The sequence below is a fragment of the Oncorhynchus mykiss genome, chromosome 3 (genome assembly GCF_013265735.2).
Source record: "Oncorhynchus mykiss isolate Arlee chromosome 3, USDA_OmykA_1.1, whole genome shotgun sequence".
In the NCBI taxonomy this organism is placed as follows: Eukaryota; Metazoa; Chordata; class Actinopteri; order Salmoniformes; family Salmonidae; genus Oncorhynchus; species Oncorhynchus mykiss.
In genome coordinates, this window is record NC_048567.1 from 41,809,374 (window position 1) to 41,827,345 (window position 17,972).

Below are 17,972 nucleotides of genomic sequence, written 5' to 3' on the forward strand. Positions count from 1 at the left end.
ATGGTCACTGAATTATTTGATGAGCATGAAAACAATGTAAACCATATGCATTGGCTGCCTCAGTCACCAGATCTCAACCCAAATGAAGCCTTTTGGGAGATTCTGGAGTGGTGCCCGAGAGAGCGTTTTCCACCACCTTCAACAAAAAGCGATTTAACTTATTATATAAATTGCACCTATGATTTTATTTTTTACCTATCGTCAATCAGAACTGTAGTATAGTATAATTATGTTGATTCTGTTAATTCTGTTGTAAGCTAATTCATCTCATACTCAAATCAAGTCTAACCAATCAGATGAACATCAAACGATCATTGAGTTCCAATCCATCTCAAGCAGTGAGCTTTGAGCATCTAATCCTCCCATGTTGAGGTGGAGAACATCTCATGAGAGCTGCTGGGTTACCGATGACTCAGTGGAGTCTGATCTATTCTGAGCTGTAACCGTGACTTGGTGTGGTGGAGCTGTATGTTGAGAGTGTTTGGCAGTCTGAACTCAGTGGTGCTGTAGAGATGTTCAGGTGGTGTAAATGATGATGCAGTTGAGTACAGCTTAGCTGAAGGTTATGTTCAGTGAGTGGTTGTGTTCTGAGTTGTACTCTTTTGCTGTGAGCCACAAAACATTTTGCAACCTACAATGAAGTCATGTCCAATGTTTCACTCTGTCTTGCATGAGGCAGTTTTAATCACTGCTCTTTGACTCTTAGCTCAAATTCAGAATGCCTGTCTTGTTTGAATAGACAAGAAGAAGTATGATTCACTCATGATAACCAAACTGACTCAACCGATTCACAAAAATGAATTGCTCCAAACTAATGATTTCAAAGTTTTCCGTGTATCCTTTACTGTGTTTGAGGTAAAGAATTACAGCATTGTGTTGAAACGTTTTTCAAACTTCACATCTCTCCCTTACAAAAATGTATTTGTGGCAGCAAACTTCCTGCAAGTTTGTGGCAAATTTGCTGCAAAATAAATAGTAAAAAAAATAAAATGTTGCCAGAAGTTTGCAAAGGTTGCCTCTAGTGGTGAATTTGTGGTAAACCTTTGGCAACAATAATATTTATTGCCACTAGCGGTAAACAGTTCGCCAGAGGTTTGCCAAAGTTGTCCGGTGAGTGTCTAACTTATTAATTTAACTTCCTAATAAACGTGAACATTTTATTAGCTAAATGATGCAAAGTATTTTTTTAAACATTTATTTAACCAGGCAAGTCAGTGAGGAACACCTTCTTATTTACAATGACAGCCTACCCCGGCCAAACCCTAAGCCGTACAATTCTGGGCCAATTGTGCACCACCCAATGGGTCTCACAATGATAGCCAGTTGTGATACAGCCTGGAATCAAACCAGGGTCTGTAGTGACGCCCCTAGCACTGAGATGTAGTGCCTTAGACCGCTGCGCCACTCGGGAGCATAGGTAGCAATGTCATGTTTTATGGGATAGAGGCTCTCATGCCTCAAACAGATCACCAGGCTCCCTTGCCTCAGCCGGTTTGTCAGGCTCTCATTCCTCAGCCGGATTGCCAGGCTCCCCTGCTATAGCCAGTTCGTCTGGCTTTCATGCCTTCACTGGATCGCCAGTCTCCCTTGCTTCCACCGGCTCATCAGGCTCTCATGCCTCAGCCGGATCGCCAGGCTCCCCTAACTCAGCCGGTCTGTCAGGTTCCTGCACCCTAGCCGGTGACAGGTTCCCACGCATCAGCAGGGGTGACTAGCACAGAATGGAATATGTTCCGGAATTTATCCAATGGCATTTAGGAATACACCACCTCAGTCATCGGCTTCATCAATAAGTGCATCGATGATGTCATCTCCACAGTGACTGTACGTACGTATCCCAACCAGAAGCTATGGATTACAGGCAACATCTGCATCGCGCTAAAGGCTAGAGCTGCCGCTTTCAAGGAGGATGGATGACTGTGTTATAACGCTCCCGGTAGCCGACGTAAACAGTACCTTTAAACAGGTCAACATTCACAAAGCCGCTGGGCCAGACGGATTACCAGGACGTGTACTCAAAGCATACGCGGACCAACTGTCAAGTGTCTTCACTGCCATTTTCAACCTCTCCCTGACCGAGTCTGTAATACCTACATGTTCAAGTAGACCACCTGTGCCCAAGAAAGCGAAAGTAACCTGCCTAAATTACCGCCCTGTGGCACTCACGTCTGTAGCCATGAAGTGCTTTGAAAGGCTGGTCATGGCTCACATCAACAGCATCCTCCCGGACACCCTAGACCCACTCCAATTCACATACCGGCCCAACAGATCCACAGATGATGAAATCTCAATCACACTCTACACTGCCCTTTCCCACCTGGACAAAAGGAACACCTACCTGTATATGAGAATGCTGTTCATTGACTATAGCGTTCAACACCATAGTGCCCACGAAGCTCATCACTAAGCTAAGGACTTTGGGACTAAATACCTCCCTCTGCAACTGCATCCTGGACTTCCTGAGAGGCCGCACTCAGGTGGCGAGGGTAGGCAACAACACATCTGCCACGTTGATCCTTAACACCGGGGCCCTTCAGGGGTGTGTCCCCTCCTATATTCCCTGTTCACCCTCGACTGCGTGGCCAAACACGACTCCAACACCATCATTTAAGTTTGCTGAAGACGAAACAATGGTAGGTCTGATCACCGACAACGATGAGATAGGCCTATAGGGAGGAGGTCAGAGAACTGGCAGTGTGGTGCCAGGACAACAACCTCTCCCTCAATGTGAGCAAGACTAAGGAGATGATCGTGGACTACAGGAAAAGGCGGGCCGAACAGGCCCCCATCAACATCGACAGGGCTGGAGTGGAGCAGGTCGAGAGTTTCAAGTTCCTTGGTGTCCACATGACCAACAAACTATCATGGTCCAAAAATACCAAGACAGTCATGAAGAGGGCACAACAAAACCTTTTCACCCTCAGGAGACTGAAAAGATTTGGCGTGGGTCCTCAGATCTTAAAGGTTCTACAGCTGCACCATTGAGAGCATCCTGATCGTTTGCATCACCGCCTGGTATGGCAACTGCTCGGCTTCTGACTGTAAGGCGCTACAGACGGTAGTGCGAACGGCCCAGTACATGGGGCCAAGATTCCTGCCATCCATTTACATTGACCCACCCCCCCCCTCTCTTTTGTACACTGCTGCTATTTGCTGTTTGTTTGTTACCTATGCATAGTCCCCCCCCCCCCCTACATGTACACATTACCTCAACTAGCCTGTATCCCCGGCACACTGACTTGGTACCGGTGCCCCCTGTATATAGCCCCTTTATTGTTATTCTTATTGTGTTACTTTTAATGATTACTTTTTATTTTAGTAAATATTTTCTTCTTCTTGAACTGCACTGTTGGTTAAGGGCTTGTATGTAAGCATTTCACGGTAAAGTCTACACTTTTTGCATTCGGCGCATGTGACAAATAAAGTTTGATTTGATCTGATTTGATCTGGCTGATCTAGGGTGTAGCCAACAGTTGAAAATGAGAGTTTCTATTGGACAAATTCAGGTATGTTTATCCCTGTTTTATACACGTGGTGGGTCTAATCCTGAATGCTAATTGGTTAAAAGTGCATTGCAGCCGGTATCTATTCCACAAGTTACCACCGGCTAAATCTATGATGTTAAAATGCCTATTTACACTGTTCCATGTGACTGCGCAATCCATTATCATATTAACCCAGGCAGGGAAGTTATAAACTTGATCTTCACTATACGTATTATCTCACATTTCTTTTAGATTAACATCTAGTTTTCAACAGGAGAGATTTGTATAAACCTTGCTGTCTGTCTCTCTGACAAATGCAACGTTGTTTCAATATTCAAATTCAATCTCGAACTGTCCCATAGTAATGAACGTGTAGGGTCAGGAGTCGGGACAAGAGAGGGGGGCAGGCAGCGTTTCTCAGCCAGTATAAATCATGAATCAGCTTGCACAATTTTTATGGATATATACAAAGAAATTTAATAAATGTGAAAATGAAACAAATTGCAGCTGCTTTGCAGTCTTTCCAGCTTCAGTTTGATGCGATTGTGTTAGCTATGTTGTTGGCTAGCTCTTATAAAACAACAGTGTCCTAACGAGAGAGCACATTTTCCATGCCAGGCAAAATCGTGCCTCATTAGCTCATTGTTATGGATGTATCCAAATAAATGTCACTAGAAAACAGCTTAAACAAATGCAGCTACTGTTGTTATTCTGGCTACACTGTTTGACGTGATTGTAAGTTAGCTGTAGTTGGCTAGCTAGCAAGCAAGGGACAAGAATGTTGCCAGCCAGTATGGCATATGGAACATTTAGAACGAACGACTGGGTCGTGTCTCTGGCAATTGAACCAACAGAACGAGCGACCAACCGGCTTGGGTAGAAACCTTAGATTTGTTTCTGGAGTAAATCTTGTGGAAGGATGAAATAGTATGAATAAATTATCACTCTGTGCAGATTTCCCAGCAGGAAGCTAGGGGTTCGAAGCGATTAACTGCAGGTAATCAGCCTGCCTTTCTACCCTGAAGCTACTGCCCCCCCTATTAAATGTTGCTCTTTCCTCACTCCCTTTCCTTTGTTCAACCATTTGACCTGGCTTATCAACCCTTCCCTCCTCAAAGTATGTAGTTCATAAATGTGGATGAAACTATCGCTTAAAAGCTCCCTCCTAGCGGTTAAGCGCTTTAGGCCAGTAACCAAAAGGTCGCTGGTTCAAATCCCAGAGCCAGCAAGGTGGAAAAATCTGCTGTTCTGTCCTTCAAGACAGTTAACCCCCCAACAACTGCTCCCCGGGTGCTGTTGATGTCGATTTAAGGCAGCCCCTCCCACCTCTGATTCAGATGGGTTGGGTTTGTCACACCCTGATCTGTTTCACCTGTTTTTGTGCTTGTCTCCACCCCCCTCCAGGTGTCACTCATCTTCTCCATTATCCCCAGTGTATTTATGCCTGAGTCCTCTGTCTGTTGCCAGATCATTTTGTGGTCAAGCCTTAACAACGTTTCCCCTTGCGCCTGTATTTTTCTAATTCCTGTTTTCTAGTTTCCTGGTTTTGACCATTCTGCCTGCCCTGGGCCTGCCTGCCGTTCTAAACCTTGTCACACAACCCTGGATTACTGACCCCTGCCTGCTCTTGACCTGTTGTTTTGCCTTTCCCCTGTTCTAGTAATAAACTTTTGTTACTTCAACAATGTCTGCATCTCGGTCTTCTCCTGAAAGGTGATAGGTTAAATGAGGTAGACTCATTCAGTTGTGCAACTGACTAGGTAACCCCTTTCTCTTTTGTAGCGGAGGAGATAGACCAAGAAATGCTCTCGCTTTTGGACGATTATACTATAGCTTGAAGTTAAAGAACATAAGACTTACACGCTTTGAGTATTCTGTAAACACCACCTTTTTTATACACAAGGGGAGGTCCTTGGGGGACACACATGAACACATAGGACTGTGGACACACCCAGCGAGCAGTAGCCTGGTCTTGCCAGGTATACTGTATGTTGAAATGTGTGAAATGTATTGTTAAAAGGAATTTAAAATTAATTTATTACTTTCCTTTCCAGTCCTCATATTCTAAAATGTAATGATTTCCATATAAGAGGTTGGGACCAATGTGCTTGAGTAACTGCACCAGGCAGAGGTGACCAGACCCTACCCATTTGTGTGGGTGCTTGGGGACTGCTCACAGGTGTTTACAGTCATTAGTGGACAGGCACTGGAGCATGGTACTGGATGTGTGCTTCAAGTCCTATTATGTGTTTGATATCAACTTTACCAGACTGTGTGCTCCAGCATGGTAAGTACTACAGACCAATGTATCAGCTGTCAGGAACAGAATCCCTACAGTAAGACTGTTGCGAGCATGTCTTTTAGTCATGCTTTGTCCATGTCCTTTAGTAGAGTGACCTTCAACATGTAATTTTGTACACCTGTTCTATGTGTAACATTGTTTTGACTCAACCCAAATGTAGACCATTATTGTATGGCAAAACAGCAGGATGTGTGTGTGCTGTCACCTAAGATAGCTGAAGTGTGTTAGTGAATATGCTAATATATTGATTAGCTCTGGCACTGTCTGATAGGCAGATCTGTGTGCGTAACACTTAAGACAGTCTCACGGATGCATGCTTTGTTTTTCCTCGGATTGCAATCCGAGCATGCACATGAAGTTCAGTTGAGGGTTTAGTCTGATTGGTTAATGGAATAATATAAATCAATTTTAATAATCAATCCTAGCTCATGAAATTACAAATACTTAGACAATAGGGCATTGTTTCAATTTGCTGTTTTTTTTAAATATATATATTCTTGTTCGTTGTGGACAATTCTCTGCTGTAATGTATATGTTCTGAAATGCAGGCAATATAAATAAATATTTGACATTCAACATTGTATCTTGATTGTGTGTCGGAAAAGGAGGGAGTGGTGTGGTAGAAAAGGTAAATATGTATGTAACATTGAAATTAGGATTACACTGAAAATAACCCAAGGATTACATAAAAAAATTACCCAGCAGCTGGGTCAATCCCCTAACCCAACACTCCGGGTTGTTTTAACCCAGCATTATAGTCTAATTTACCCAGCAGCTGGGTCAAGCGGTCAACCTGAGGCGATGGGTTAGAAGCACAACCCAAACCCGCTGGGTTGAATTAACCCAATGTTGCTTAAATCCAATATTTACCCAGCACTGGGTTGTTGAAATGACCCAAATTGGGTTATTTTTAACACAGCATAGTTAATATTGGAAAAATAATATTAATTGCCATATTAGGCATTACTCAATTTCTACCTGCCAAAATAAAATGTTTTCAGTATCCTAATTTAGTTTTGGTTTTATGATCGTTTCAGTGCATATGCATTCAACAAGCTTTGGACTTCCACAGGGCTGCCATCTTCAACAAGGCAATAGCTCTGAACTGGGTTAAATTTGAGTTTTAATTGTTAAAATGTTGTAAATTATCTTTTAAACTTCCATAAAATAATTGCAAAATGGTTTTCTAATGGTCAATTAGCCTTTTAAAATGATAAACTTGGATTAGCTAAAACAACGTGCCATTGGAACACAGGAGTGATGGTTGCTGATAATGGGCTTCTGTACGCCTACGTAGATATTCCATAAAGAATCTGCCGTTTCCAGCTACAATTGTCATTTAGAACATTAGTGATGTCTACACTGTATTTCTGATCAATTTAATGTTATTTTAATGGACAGAAAATGTGCTTTTCTTTCAAAAACGAGGACATTTCTAAGGAACTTAATTTGATCGTCCTGTTGCAGAAGAACCTTCCTACATTGCAGGAAATGTAAAACTTGTAATGTATTTGAGGTTTAAAAAGAATTATGAAGTTTGTCATTCCACTGAAATTTCAGACTTGGTTTTCCCTTACAAAAAATTTATCAACCCCAACAAAACTGTCAATTAAATATAATTCACATTTCCTGTTGCTGCAGGATTGTTTTCCTGCTGGAGCAAATTGGCTCAAATTAAGATCCTACACCTGTATATAGGGTCGCTTAATTCCTGGAGATTAAAATAAATTCCCTAGTTTTTCCTGAAATCCCGGTTGGAGGATTCCCGGAATCTGTTTTCCTACAACCAGGATTTCTAGAAAACCAGGGAATTTATTGAAAGTTCCAGGAATTTTGCAACCCTACCTGGATCTGTGACAATAAAACACACCCCTGAGAGCAAACATTGAATTCTGACCATAGTTTCATTTTGACACCTGATTTGGTTATTTTACCAATAGCTATTTCTTTCTTCTGTATGTCATGTTGGTATTTCCTATTGCAGTGTTTTAAAATACACTGCCCCAAAAAATAAATGGAACACTAAAATAACACATCCTAGATCTGAATTAATGAAATATTCTTATTAAATACTTTTTTCTTTACATAGTTGAATGTGCTGACAACAAAATCACACAAAAATGATCAATGGAAATCAAATTTATCAACCCATGGAGGTCTGGATTTGGAGTCACACTCAAAATTAAAGTGGAAAACCACACTACAGGCTGATCCAACTTTGATGTAATGTCCTTAAAACAAGTAAAAATTAGGCTCAGTAGTGTGTGTGGACTCCACGTGCCTGTATGACCTCCCTACAATGCCTGGGCATGCTCCTGATGAGGTGGCGGATGGTCTCCTGAGGGACCTCCTCCCAGACCTGGACTAAAGCATTCGCCATCTCCTGGACAGTCTGTGGTGCAACGTGGTGTTGGTGGATGGAGCGAGACATGATGTCCCAGATGTGCTCAATTGGATTCAGGTCTGGGGAACGGGCGGGCCAGTACATAGCATCAACGCCTTCCTCTTGCAGGAACTGCTGACACACTCCAGCCACATGAGGTCTAGGATTGTCTTGCATTAGGAGGAACCCAGGGTCAACTGCACCAGCATATGGTCTCACAAGTGGTCTGAGGATCTCATCTCGGTACCTAATGGCAGTCAGGCTACCTCTGGCGAGCACATGAAGGGCTGTGTGGCCTCCCAAAGAAATGCCACCCCACACCATGACTGACCCACCGCCAAACCGGTCATGCTGGAGGATGTTGCAGGCAGCAGAACGTTCTCCACGGCGTCTCCAGACTCTGTCACGTCTTTCACATGTGCTCAGTGTGAACCTGCTTTCATCTGTGAAGAGCACAGGGCGCCAGTGGCGAATTTGCCAATCTTGTTGTTCTCTGGCAAATGCCAAACATCCTGCACGGTGTTGGGCTGTAAGGACAACCTCCACCTGTGGATGTCGGGCCCTCATACCACCCTCATGGAATCTGTTTCTGACCGTTTGAGCAGACACATGCACATTTGTGGCCTGCTGGAGGTCATTTTGCAGGGCTCTGGCAGTGCTCCTCCTGCTCCTCCTTGCACAAAGGCGGAGGTAGCGGTCCTGCTGCGGGGTTGTTGCCTTCCTACGGCCTCCTCCATGTCTCCTGATGTACTGGCCTGTCTCCTGGTAGCGCCTCCATGCTCTGGACACTCCGCTGACAGACACAGCAAACCTTCTTGCCACAGCTCGCATTGATGTGCCATCCTGGATGAGCTGCACTACCTGAGCCACTTGTATGGGTTTTAGACTCCGTCTCATGCTACCACTAAAGTGAAAGCACCGCCAGCATTCAAAAGTGACCAAAACATCAGCCAGGAAGCATAGGAACTGAGAAGTGGTCTGTGGTCACCACCTGCAGAACCACTCCTTTATTGGGGGTGTCTTGCTAATTGCCTATAATTTCCACCTGTTGTCTATTCCATTTGCACAACAGCATGTGAAATGTATTGCCAATCAGTGTTGCTTCCTAAGTGGACAGTTTGATTTCACAGAAGTGTGATTGACTTGGAGTTACATTGTGTTGTTTAAGTGTTCCCTTTATTTTTTTTGAGCAGTGTATATTCCTGGGTGACTTCTCAAGGGGTGCACAATTTTTCCTCAGGTTCAGCACTAATACACCTGATTCAACTAATCAAGAGCTTGGTGTTTAGTTAAATCAGGTGTGTTAGTGCTGTGCTATAAATGCGTTGAATCATATACAATTGTTAAAGTGAAAATTTGACATGAGTGGAAGTTAAGATTCACCCCTTAGCTTTAAAATGGAATGTCATGCAACATCATACGTTATCTGTTAGTGTTGGGGGGGAAATTGATATATTTAAATTTTGCAATATCATTTTGGATGATATTATATACAGTAGATACTTTGACTCTGAGACATTTTAATTTTTTTGGTAGATAGCTTTAGCTAGCACTAGTCGGCTGTACCTGCTCCAAAACTCAGGTAATTTTCATCTTATAGCTTGTTCTCATATTCTATTTAATTCAATAATGACCCAACGTGTTCAGCACTTTTATTTCCATGACTGATCAAAAGTATTTTTCTCATGCTCTTTCTTGTCTCTCTGCACCAGGCATATGCTGAGTATACAAAACATTAAGACCACCTGCTCTTTCCATGACAGACTGAACAGGTGAATCCAGGTGAAAGCTATCATCCCTAATTGATGTCACTTGTTTAATCCACTTCAATCAGTGTAGATGAAGGGGAGGAGACCGGTTAAAGAAGGATTTGTAAGTCTTGAGACATGGATTGTGGTAGTAGGTGCCAGGCACACCAGTTTGTGTCAAGAACTGCAAAGCTGCTGGGTTTTTATGCTCAATAGTTTCCCGTGTGTATCAAAAATGGTCTACCACCCATTGGACATCCAGCCAACTTGGCACAACTGTGGGAAGCATTGGAGTCAACATGGGCCAGCATCCCTGTGGAATGCTTTCGACACCTTGTAGAGTCCATGCACCGATGAATTGAGGCTTTTCTGATGGCAAAAGGGGAGTGGGTGCAACTCAATATTAGGAAGGTGTTCCTAATGTTTGGTATACTCAGTGTATCATGAGAAATATGTTTGGAACATCAAATAAAATTGCAATAAAATCGCAATATCGAATCGCTTACATATTGAACTGTGAGGATCATGAGAATTTCAAAAGATATTATATTGGCATCTAATTATTGTGATAATGTCGTATCATGAGGCCACTGGCAGTTCCCAGCCCCATTATCAGTCCACAGTGATTGGAGTCAAATACCTTTTCCTTGTCACTCTTTCAGACTCAGAGACCACAGAAGACGAAGGTGGAGACCCCATTGAGACTAAAGAAGGAAGCAGAGGTCTTCAGGACCAGGCTATGCATGCAGGTATGGTGTTTTTTCCAATCATCACTGTCTCAAATGCATGAAGGATAATGTATGAAACATCAACAGTCGCATGTGTGTAACTGTTACACATTGTCAAATACAGTGCCTTGCAAAAGTATTCATCCCCCTTGCCATTTTTCTTATTTTGTTGCATTACAACCTGTAATTTAAATAGATTTTTATTTGGATTTTATGTAAAGGACATACACAAAACAGTCCATGAAAATAAAAACTTATTTCATACACCCCCTTTGCTATATGCGTGCATATGTATTCACCCCCTTTGCTATGAAGTCCCTAAATAAGATCTGGTGCAACCAATTGCCTTCAGAAGTCACATTAGTTAAATAAAGTCCACCTGTGGGCAATCTAAGTGTTTCACATGATCTATCACATGATCTCAGTATATATATACACCTGTTCTGAAAGGCCCCAGAGTATGCAACACCACCAAGCAAGTGGCACAATGAAGACCAAGGAGCTCTCCAAACAGGTCAGGGACAAAGTTGTGGAGAAGCACAGATCAGGGTTGGGTAAAAAAAAAATATCAGAAACTTTGAACATCCCAGGGAGCACCATTAAATACATTATTCAAAAATGTAATGAATATGGCACCACAACAAATCTGCCAAGAGAGGGCTGCCCACAAAAACTCCCTGACCAGGCAAGGAGGGCATTAATCAGAGAGGCAACAAAGAGATCAAAGATAATCCTGAAGGAGCTGCAAAGCTCCACAGCGGAGATTGGAGTATCTGTCCATAGGACCACTTTAAGCCGTACACTCCACAGAGCTGGGCTTTACAGAAAAGTGGCCATAAAAAAGCCATTGCTTAAAGTTCCAAAAGGCATGTGGGAGACTCCCGAAACATATGGAAGAAGGTACTCTAGTCAGATGAGACTGAAATTTAGCTTTTTGGCTGTCAAGATAAACTCTATGTCTGGCGCAAACCCAACACCCCATGACCCTGAGAACACCATCCCCACAGTGAAATATGGTGGTAGTGGTAGCATCATGCTGTGGGGATGTTTTTCATTGGCAGGGACTGGAAAACTGGTCAAAATTGAAGGTGATGGATGGCGCTAAACACAGGGCAATTCTTGAGGGAAACCTGTTTGTCTTCCAAAGATTTGTTCACCTTCCAGCAGGACAATGACCCTAAGCATACTGCTAAATCAACACTCAAGTAGCTTATGGGGAAACAATTAAATGTCTTAGAATGGCCTAGTCAAAGCCCAGACCTCAATCCAATTGAGAATCTGTGGTATGACTTAAAGATTGCTGTACACCAGCAGAACCCATCCAACTTAAGCAGTTTTGAGCTGGAGCAGTTTTGCCTTGAAGAATGGGCAACAATCCCAGTGGCTAGATGTGCCAGGCTTATAGAGACATACCCCAAGAGACTTGCACCTCTAATTGCTGCAAAAGGTGGCTCGACAAAGTATTGCTTTTGGGTGGCGGGCTGAATAGTTATGCACGCTCAAGTTTTCTGTTTTTTGGTCATTTCTTGCTTGTTTCACAATAAAATATATTTTCCATCTTCATTGTGGTAGGCATGTTGTTTAAATCAAATGATACAAATAATAATATTCCATTTTAATTCCAGGTTGTAAGGCAACAAAATAGGAAAAATGCCAATAGGGGTGAATACTTTCACAAGCCACTGTACACCACATGACAAAAAGTATGTGGACACCTACTCGTCCAACATCTCATTCCAAAGTCATGGGCATTAATATGGAGTTGGTCCCCCTTTGCTGCTATTACAGCCTCCACTCCTTTGGGAAGGCTTTCCACTAGATGTTTGAACAGTGCTGCGGGGACTGTTTCCATTCAGCCACGAGCATTAGTGAGGTCGGGCACTGATGTTTGGCGATATGGCCTGGCTTGCAGTCGGCGTTCCAAATCATCCTCCTTGGTGTTCATTTGGGTTGATGTCAGGGCTCTGCGCAGGCCAGTCAAGTTTCCCACACCGATCTCAGCAAACCATTTCTGTATATACCTTGTTTTGTGCACGGGGGCCTTCCCCAAACTGTTGCCACAAAGATGGAAGCACAGAATCGTCTAGAATGTCACTCCAGAGAACGTGTTTCCACTGCTCCAGAGTCCAATGGCAGAAAGCTTTACACCACTCCAGCCGGCGATTGGCATTGCGCATGGTGATCTTAGGCTTGTGTGCGGCTGCTCGGCCATGGAAACCCATTTCATGAAGCTTCCGACAAATAATAATTGTGCTGACGTTGCTTCCAGAGGCAGTTTGGAATTCGGTAGTGAGTCTTGCAACCGACGACAGGTGATATTTTACACGCTACATGCTTCAGCACTCGGCAGTCCTATTCTGTGAGCATGTGTAGCCTACTACTTCGCAGCTGAGCCGTTATTGCTCCTAGGCATTTCCACTTCATAATAACAGCACTTACAGTTAACCGGGGCAGCTCTAGCAGGTCAGAAATTTGACGAACTGACATGTTGGAAGGGTGGCATCCGTTGACGGTGCCACATTGAAAGTCACTGAGCTCTTCAGTAAGCCAATGTTTCTCTATGGAGATTGCATTGCTGTGTGCTCGATTTTTATACACCTGTCAACAGCAGGTGTGGGTGAAATAGCCGAATCCGCTAATTTGAAGGGGAGTCCACATACTATAGTGTACATTCTAGACATTTGTTTGCTTGATTGAAAGGTATTGCCTCAAATATTATATTTTGTGAACACCTGTGTAGTATTCAAGTTTCATGGTAGTTGTAGACTTTATAATCATCACATTCTCTGCACCAGATAGCTGAATATAATTTATGCCATGAGTTGGGTTCACAGAATTGTCTGTATAGAATGGAAAATTGCTTTTTGTTTTATATATGGGTGTTATGGATTTGAACAGGAGCATTGCTGTTTATAAATCCAGGGCTAAGGCATATTTATCCTATCTGTTACTGACAGTTGTAGGTCTGTGTAAGCTTACAGTGTGCTTATATGTAACTCTTTTTTGCATGTCTGAAGGTTATATCTGAGTCAGCCTTTGATATCTTAACTATGCCAACTGAGGTACTGGATTATTTCAAGTAGAAAGTAATGACTGAACTATAGGCTCAACACACAATATTATACAGTAATTCTTTCATATCTTATCTTGCCACAGGGGACAGAATGATGGACAGCTGGGGCGAAGAACTTCAAACCACCTCCAAGCCCGCCAGGCAAGCAAACAGTGTGTAGCAAGCACAAAGGGGTCAATTCTGTGATTGGAGCATCATATGTCAATCTAACCCAGCCAGTAGGGGAGTCCAATGACAGTCTGTCTTTAGCTAGCGGTTACTAGGACAGCAGGTTCAGTATCTATAAATGGATACTCAAACCATACTCCTTTAGGTTAACATCCCCAAGAAGCCTGAATAATACACTTAGGAAAGAATACAAGATTAAAGCACAACAAGTACAACACAAGTAAATAACTGTTTTTCAGTTGACTTACTAGTATACTGTGCAACACATAATAATGCTTTAAGAAGTGGATTGTTGCCCCTGTGAAAATTCCCACTTGAGAAACTATGAAGTTACCGGGATGTGTATTCATTTGCTGTCACCACATGACTGGAGGTGCAGGTGATATACTGAGCAGGATCACTCAAGAGTATGTATTATTTGAGTAACTGTAAGAACAGATTTCACTACTGACTAGTAAACATTCCTTAAAGACGCAATCTGCAATTGATACGTTTTGGGACTTTTGTATTAAAAATGTACTCTCAAATTTATGTTCAATTTCAGCTAGTAGCTTTGAAAGTGGTACTCACAGGCCAAAACAGGTCCCTGTTTTTGTGTGTAATTTGTGTGATATGTTACAAATACAATTTGTACTGCTTAAGATCCTAGAGTGCATCTTTAATTACATACATGTATACCCCTCAAACACAACTCTGGACCTCGAAGCCAGTTCCACTGCATTTTTTAATTGTTCCCCTCTAATTAGGGACTGATTTAGACCTGTGACACCAGGTGGATGAAATTAATTATCAGGTAAAACAGAAAACACGCAGGCTCTGGCCTCGTAGGGTAAGAGTTGAATGCCCCTGATATATACCCATTGATTCTTAAAGAGTATAACTTGTAAATTCTTCATGAGCTTAGTTCAATTGTTGTACCCCATCAGAACCCAAAATAAAATGTCATTGTAAACAAACACTGTATTGCCTCAAACCATGGTTAAAAGTATCATTAAGATCTCATGGATGGTCCGTCCTTGCATCCATAGCTCTGTCTATGAGTTTGAGAGTGGTTACATTACTCCAGCCCCATCCCTTAGCTGTTTGACAAATCAGTGGTAGGGTGGCCCACTTTGTTATGGTTGAACTGTAGATTGCCAGTTTAAGCATCAACTTGCTTTCTGGCCTTTATTCAGATTAATTCTTATTTTGGCTTACGCTTTCCTTCGACTCCCCCATTGCGCAATTCTTTTTCTCAATTTTGACCCATCATTCATTGAATGAAAAGAAAGAGAGTGGCCAAATGTTTGATGCAAGCAAGCAATCAGGTACTGTACTCCAAACATTTCAAATTTTGGAGCATTGCCTTGCTTTTTTTGGACTTCACATGGGTGCACTGCGTGGCTATACAAACTATGGTTGAATATTTTCCCAAAAATAAATCACTTTTCTCCCGGGTTACCCGGTATTTCCAGCCAAAACCAGAAGTTTAATTCAAAAGCATTATAAAGCATATACATAGGCCTATGTATGTATTTGATTAGAATAAAAAATTATGTCCAGCAAGCTATACTAGGCTAGCTTTTCCTGCATAGGACTCCAAGAGCTATGGAGTGTTTTTTAATAAAGAGAGAGGCCAGCGGAGCACAAGTGTGTGCGTATTAGTCAAGAGACAGAGGCTATAAATTAGAAGCTTTGAATGGAGTTAATGGAGAGAGAAACACTGCGAGAGTGCTCGTGCGCGCACTGATTTAAAGCAGCGATATTTGAGTGATAGGCTGTTTAGACGTGCATTTGGTCTTTATATTACTGCCGCAGACTATGCTGCAGAAAATGTAGGCCTACCTGTCACAAGAAAACAAGTTACCATGATGAGATGATAGGTCTACATGCATTGTGAACTGTGCTCCATACTGAGATGGGCTGTTTGTACCCACCCTGAGCATTGATGATTCATCATGCAGAGGCTGTAGAGAAGACAGATTTAGACATTGCATATACTGTAATTTAACAGTTCCATTTCATACCATGCTCTTTATTTAAATCATTTATTATAATTTACCGGTTTCTTGCAGTTCTTTTTCCTGGGAAAAGGGAGTGGTTTTGGGTGGTAAACTGGGTCCCCGCCATTCAACACTGATACAAACTGCCATCCAGAGCACTGTTTGCAATTCATTGTATGTGTGAGGTATCACTGACCCCTTTGGTTCTTTTCTGGTTGTTATACATGCCGTTGTTGAATAGATAATTTTCTGAATGCCATGCATGCTGTTTGCAATCTTATGAACAAACGAACAGAATTATGTTTGACGTCTTTTGTTTCATACACAGTGTAATTACATTGAAATATTTATATTATATAATTATGTATGATAGTCCTAACATTATTCACACTGGCTCATGCATCATTTAGAACTCTTTAACATATATTTTCCCATAATTGTTTTCAGGAGCCAATCAGAAGAGTTTTTGAGGGAATCTCCCCAACAAGTCTTCCCACCCGCCTCACCAAAAATTATCAAACGCCCATCCACTTCTCCAATGCCAAGCCGCTCAGGTTCAGCACCAAACACACCCCTCACCCCCCGAAAGAAAGTTGTTGTGCCAACAGACTACCAAGACACCGTCCCTGGTGAATTTGAGGAGAAGGTTAAACATCCAAAATCATCAGCCATGTCTCCAAGCAGTACTCAGGACTCCCGTCCTCAGACGCCAGTCAGTGTCTGTGAGTACTCTCGCAAGGAATACCAAACTAGGCCATCCCCCAAACTGACCAGAGCAAGCTCCAAGATCTTCGAGAAGGTGCGTGGTTTCGAGGAGCGAAGGCGAAGTTATGATCATGAAGGCTCCATCTCAGGACGGTCCTGGGCCGGGTTCAATCGTGCCGGGTCCGTCGACTCGGACGATGGAGGGAGCCGGTTGGGCATCTCCAGAGAGAGTTCGAGGGAAGACCTACGAGAGGCTCTGAAGGAGGACGCTGCCGAACGGAGGTCTATGTTCAGACAGAGGGCTGCGTCCTTGGAGGACTGCAGGCCCCGTACCACCCAGAAGGTCCAGGAAATCGAGAACAAGTTCACTGAAGAGCTTCAACGAATCAAGAAGCTTGTGGGTAAACCTCACATGAAGAAGTCCTTCTCCACCGAGCAGCTCTCGCTCAGGGCTAGTGGCAGGCAGCCTTTGAGGAAGATTGAGCCCCTCCCACCTCAAATTCTCCAGAAGCTCCAGGAACGGGAACGGGCCCAGCACGAGAAGCAGCAGAAAGAGATGGAACAGCCCAAAGAAGTAGTGCCACCAAAATCACCACGACTACAGCTACAAGAACAAGCACGGCAGGGGCAGCCTTCGCCCCAAACCCAAGAGATTGACCGACACTCCATGAGTAGCATAACATACAGTAGATTGGGAGAAGTAGCTGCCACTCCAGAATCTATGCAACTGGCTGACTTACCGGGACAGAGGCCAACAAGACAGGTAAATCAAGCCAGTCTTGTCAGGGAGATCCTTCAGAGGTCTCCATCACCAGCAAAGATGCAGATGCAGAGGGCTTACAATCCATCGGCAAATCACCAGCAGCAGGCAGAGTCACCAAGCAGAAATGTTGTCGAGATGACGCTACACAAAGTTGAACGCAGGCCAGAAAGCCCTCTTGTTCAGAGGATATATTGTATTCAAGAATCACAGGACATCCAAGAATCTCCTGTGCAAAGGTCCCCAAAGGAAGAATCGCCAGGAACAAAAATACCTGTAGATGTAGCATTAAGAAAAGTAGAGGATAGACCAGAAAGTCCATTGGTACAGAGAACGCCAACCGTACAAGAGCGTATAATCCAGCATCCGCAAAAACCTCCACGGCAGGCTACCTCTTCTACAAATGTTCCAGTTTCCCCATCTGAGGACAAAATGGAAGTGGAGTTGATCAAGCCAGCCCCCAAGCTAATCATACCTACCATCATTGTCGAGGAAGAGCCCATGGAAGATGAAGTTCCTCTTGAGACTGACAGGTCTAAGAAGGCCACCAATTCGAAAGAAGGTCAAACACAGAAGACCAGGGGGAAGGGTCGCCGCAGTAGTCCCATGTCTCCAGAGTTAGGTGGGAATTATTTATC

The 17,972-nt window shown here is 43.1% G+C and overlaps 1 protein-coding gene across 1 annotated transcript in view; it reads left to right on the plus strand.

Annotated features, from left to right (window-relative positions):
- spegb (striated muscle enriched protein kinase b) overlaps nucleotides 1-17,972 on the plus strand; it is a 128,370-nt gene that overhangs the window by 22,421 nt on the left and 87,977 nt on the right. Inside the window, exons 2-4 of the mRNA XM_021596902.2 lie at nucleotides 10,581-10,667; nucleotides 13,803-13,860; nucleotides 16,317-17,956. Coding sequence (XP_021452577.2) covers nucleotides 10,581-10,667; nucleotides 13,803-13,860; nucleotides 16,317-17,956 — 1,785 coding nt within the window. The remainder of the gene's footprint in view (nucleotides 1-10,580; nucleotides 10,668-13,802; nucleotides 13,861-16,316; nucleotides 17,957-17,972) is intronic.